Here is a 3,295-nt window from a genome sequence, read left to right on the forward strand (position 1 = left end):
CGCCTCGGCAGGGCAGCACCCAGTGGCCTGATGGCTTTTTTGGCAGCCCTTTCCCACTTACAGCCACCTGCTCACGCTGCCCTGGCTGCTTGGTGCCAGGCACAGGTGTCCTGTGGGATGCAGCGGCTCCCAGGAGGGATCCAGGTTTGGGCAATGAGATGGGGTCTTGTGAGCGCACTGGCCGTGTCCCACTGGCCTTGCTGGGCTCCTGCAGCTGCTCCCTGTCCCACCAGGCTCCATCCTGCGCCGCTGGAAGAGGAACTGGTTCGTGCTCTACCTGGATGGCAGCCTGGTGTACTACCACGACGAGACGCAGCGGGACATGGACGGCCGGATCCACATCAAGTACAGCTGCCGGGACGTGCGGATCGGCCGCGAGTGCAAAGGTGAGCCGAGGCCCTGCTCCCCAGCCCTGCCTTCCCAACCCCATCCCACGTGTGGGTGCCCCCCTCTTAAACAAGACTCCACCTCTGCACACCCAGCAGACCCCTAAAATAACCCATTAATAACCCCAGGCTGCCCCATGCACCCCTCCTTGCTCCCAGCCGGGATGTGCTGGATGGTCTCTGCCATTGCTTTTCCTGGGGGAAGGAGGGAAGGAAGGAAGGAGGGAAGGAAGGAAGGAAGGAAGGAGGAAGGAAGGAAGGAGGAACTCTCCTCCTGGTTAGTGCTTGTAACAAACAGGATCCCACGGCCCTGACTCATCGCTCACGTCTCGCACAAACAAGGGGAACAAAGCAGCAGCTTGGCGGGGCCCCGCAGCCCACGCCGCCGCACAAAGCGCCTTTCTGGGGCTGGGAGCGGCCGTGGGAGCACAATCCCACAGCTTTGTGCTCTCCACACGCTCCTGCCAAGCTTCAGAAGGGGGAACACACACAAGCCTCAGGGATTTAAGATTTTGCTCTTGCTGGAGCTCACGATCCCGCTCCAGCAATGAGCATGTCCCGTTCCTACAAAATTTGGGAGCGCTCCAGCAAGTTCAAAGCAAAGGCAGCTCGGCCTCGTGGCCTCGAGCAGATTTTTGGCATTTTGCTGCCCTTCCATGTTCCTTCTGCCATGGGGGTGGAGGTTTCTGCCCATCAGCTCATTCCTTGTGCTGGCTTTTACCCTGTGAGAGCCTGACTGCATCCTCCACGTGGAGACGGAGCCAAAACGAATCCCAGGACTAATTTCCATCCAGGCAGCGAATGGCACATTCCTCTTGTGCCAGGAGGAATGTAGAGCCCGGGGAGGGTCTGTGGGACACCTCCGCGGCCGAGGCTGGATCCCAGCCCATCCCTTCCCTTGGCAGACGTGCAGCCGCCCGAGGGGAGGAGCCGGGAGTGCCTGCTGACCGTGGTGCTGCGCGACGGCTCCAAGACCACGCTGTGTGCCGAGAGCGAGGACGACGCCGTGTAAGCGACTTTTCCGTCCCACTTATCCCAGCCTGGAAAGGGCCCGGGCCGCAGGAGAGCCCTGGCCTGCTCCCACCACATCCCACCCTTGCCTAAACCGGCCCCCAGCCCCTGCTCTCAAACACACTTGCAGGGCAAAAGGTGCAGGAGGAGGTTTGGGGCTCTCACTGAATAATCCAGAGCCAAAAGCAGCTGGTTTTGAGCAGTCCATCTCCTGATGGGGGAGTCTCCTCGTGGATAAGAAATCACCTCTTGGCCTGACTGAGAAGGGTTTTCATCGTTATTTGGAAATAAAAAGTCTGAATGTGAAGCCCTCACTGGCTTGAGGCAAACTGCCCTTTTTAGCATTGTTCCACTTCTATTTATTTCTTTACAAATTTAGAAATTAAATGTTAAACAAAATTATAAAAATTGCTTTTTTTAAATAAGAATTTTAAAAGTTAGCAGTGGCAAACGTTCTGCTGCACTTGGATGGAGGGAAACATGCCAAATAGAACTTTATCAACTGAGCTTGACCTCAGCTGAGTGGAAATTCATCCATTATGTGCTCTTCCCCCCAAATTTAGGTGTCGTTTTCCTGCCTGCCCTTGTTTTAGCTGGGGCCATTCCCAGGGACTGCCCTGTGCCCATCCCTGTGGTGTCAGGTACCTCCCAGCACATCCCCAATCCCAGCTATTGGCCCAGCACTCATTTAACAGGGAATTAAAGAACAGTGCCACGTCCAGGTCCCTCTGGGGAGGAAGGGGACAATCCCCACCCCTCCAGCCCCCCCAAAAACAAGTGCCTCTGTTTTGTTTGCAGTGCTTGGAAGATGGCCGTGCTGGAGGCTAAATCCACCCCGGTGAGGCTTTGTCCCCTGAGCAGGGACACCATCCTGGCACGGGATTTAGGATTCAGGATTTGGGCAGGGAGAGGTTACCCCAACCCTGAGCTTGGGGGGCTCCCCAACACCCACAGTGCAGCCTCAGGGCACAGGGAAGAAGGTGGGGAGGGGTTGGATGCCACCACTGCTGGCAGGTAACAGAGCTATGGGGACCCTGTGCACTGGAGGGTGATGGGAGGAGAGTTAAGGTGACAGGGACACAGGGTTATGGGGACACAGGTAAGGACACGGTTAAGGTGACAGGGACACCATTAAGGGGGCAGAGCTGAGGTGGTGGAACACAGTTAAGGTGACAGGGACAGTTAGAGGCAGTAGGAGCAGAGTTGAGGTGACAGGGACACAGCTAAGATGACAGGGACATGGGTAAGGTGACAGGGACGATGTTAAGACAGTTAAGGGGAATGGGGGCACAGTTAAGGTGACAAGAGCACAGTTAAGGTGACAAGAGCACAGTTAAGGTGGCAGGGACACTGTTTGGGTGACAGGGACACTGTTAAAGGTGACGGAGACACTGTTAAGGTTGCAGGTACACTGTTGAAGTGGCGGGGACACTGTTTAGGTGACAGGGACACTGTTAAAGTGGCAGGGACACTGTTAAGGTGACAGAGACACTGTTAAGGTGGTAGGGACACTGTTAAGGTGACATGGACACTGTTAAGGTGGCAGGGACACTGTTAAGGTCACAGAGGCACAGTTAAGGTGACAGGGGAAGGTGAAGGGAATGGGAGCAGAGTTAAGGTCCCAGGGATACTGTTGAAGTGGCAGGGACACTGTTAAGACGGCAGGGACACTGTTACAGTGACAAGGAAGGGGCAGACTCAGGGTGAGCCGAGCTCAGGCTGTCCCCCAGCCCTTGGGACCGCTGGGATTGCCCACCCCAGGGCCCCAGAACCCTGTCCCCCCCGGGGGAGCTGACCCCACAGTCCCCCGCCCGCTGCCGCAGGTGCACGTGTACGACCCCTACGACGACGACTACTACCAGACGGTGCCCCTGGACTCCCACCAGGCCGCCTACATC

General features: G+C 56.9%; 1 protein-coding gene across 1 annotated transcript in view; it reads left to right on the forward strand.

Moving 5' to 3' along the window:
* The window catches only part of PLEKHB1 (pleckstrin homology domain containing B1), a gene marked incomplete at its 3' end in the record, with an annotated part of 9,103 nt that extends 5,808 nt beyond the window's left edge, over positions 1-3,295 (forward strand). The window contains exons 3-6 of the mRNA XM_014310420.1: positions 234-386; positions 1,292-1,394; positions 2,196-2,235; positions 3,221-3,295. Of these exons, the coding sequence (XP_014165895.1) occupies positions 234-386; positions 1,292-1,394; positions 2,196-2,235; positions 3,221-3,295 (371 nt within the window). The remainder of the gene's footprint in view (positions 1-233; positions 387-1,291; positions 1,395-2,195; positions 2,236-3,220) is intronic.

This window comes from Geospiza fortis, unplaced genomic scaffold, assembly GCF_000277835.1.
Source record: "Geospiza fortis unplaced genomic scaffold, GeoFor_1.0 scaffold659, whole genome shotgun sequence".
NCBI lineage: Eukaryota > Metazoa > Chordata > Aves > Passeriformes > Thraupidae > Geospiza > Geospiza fortis.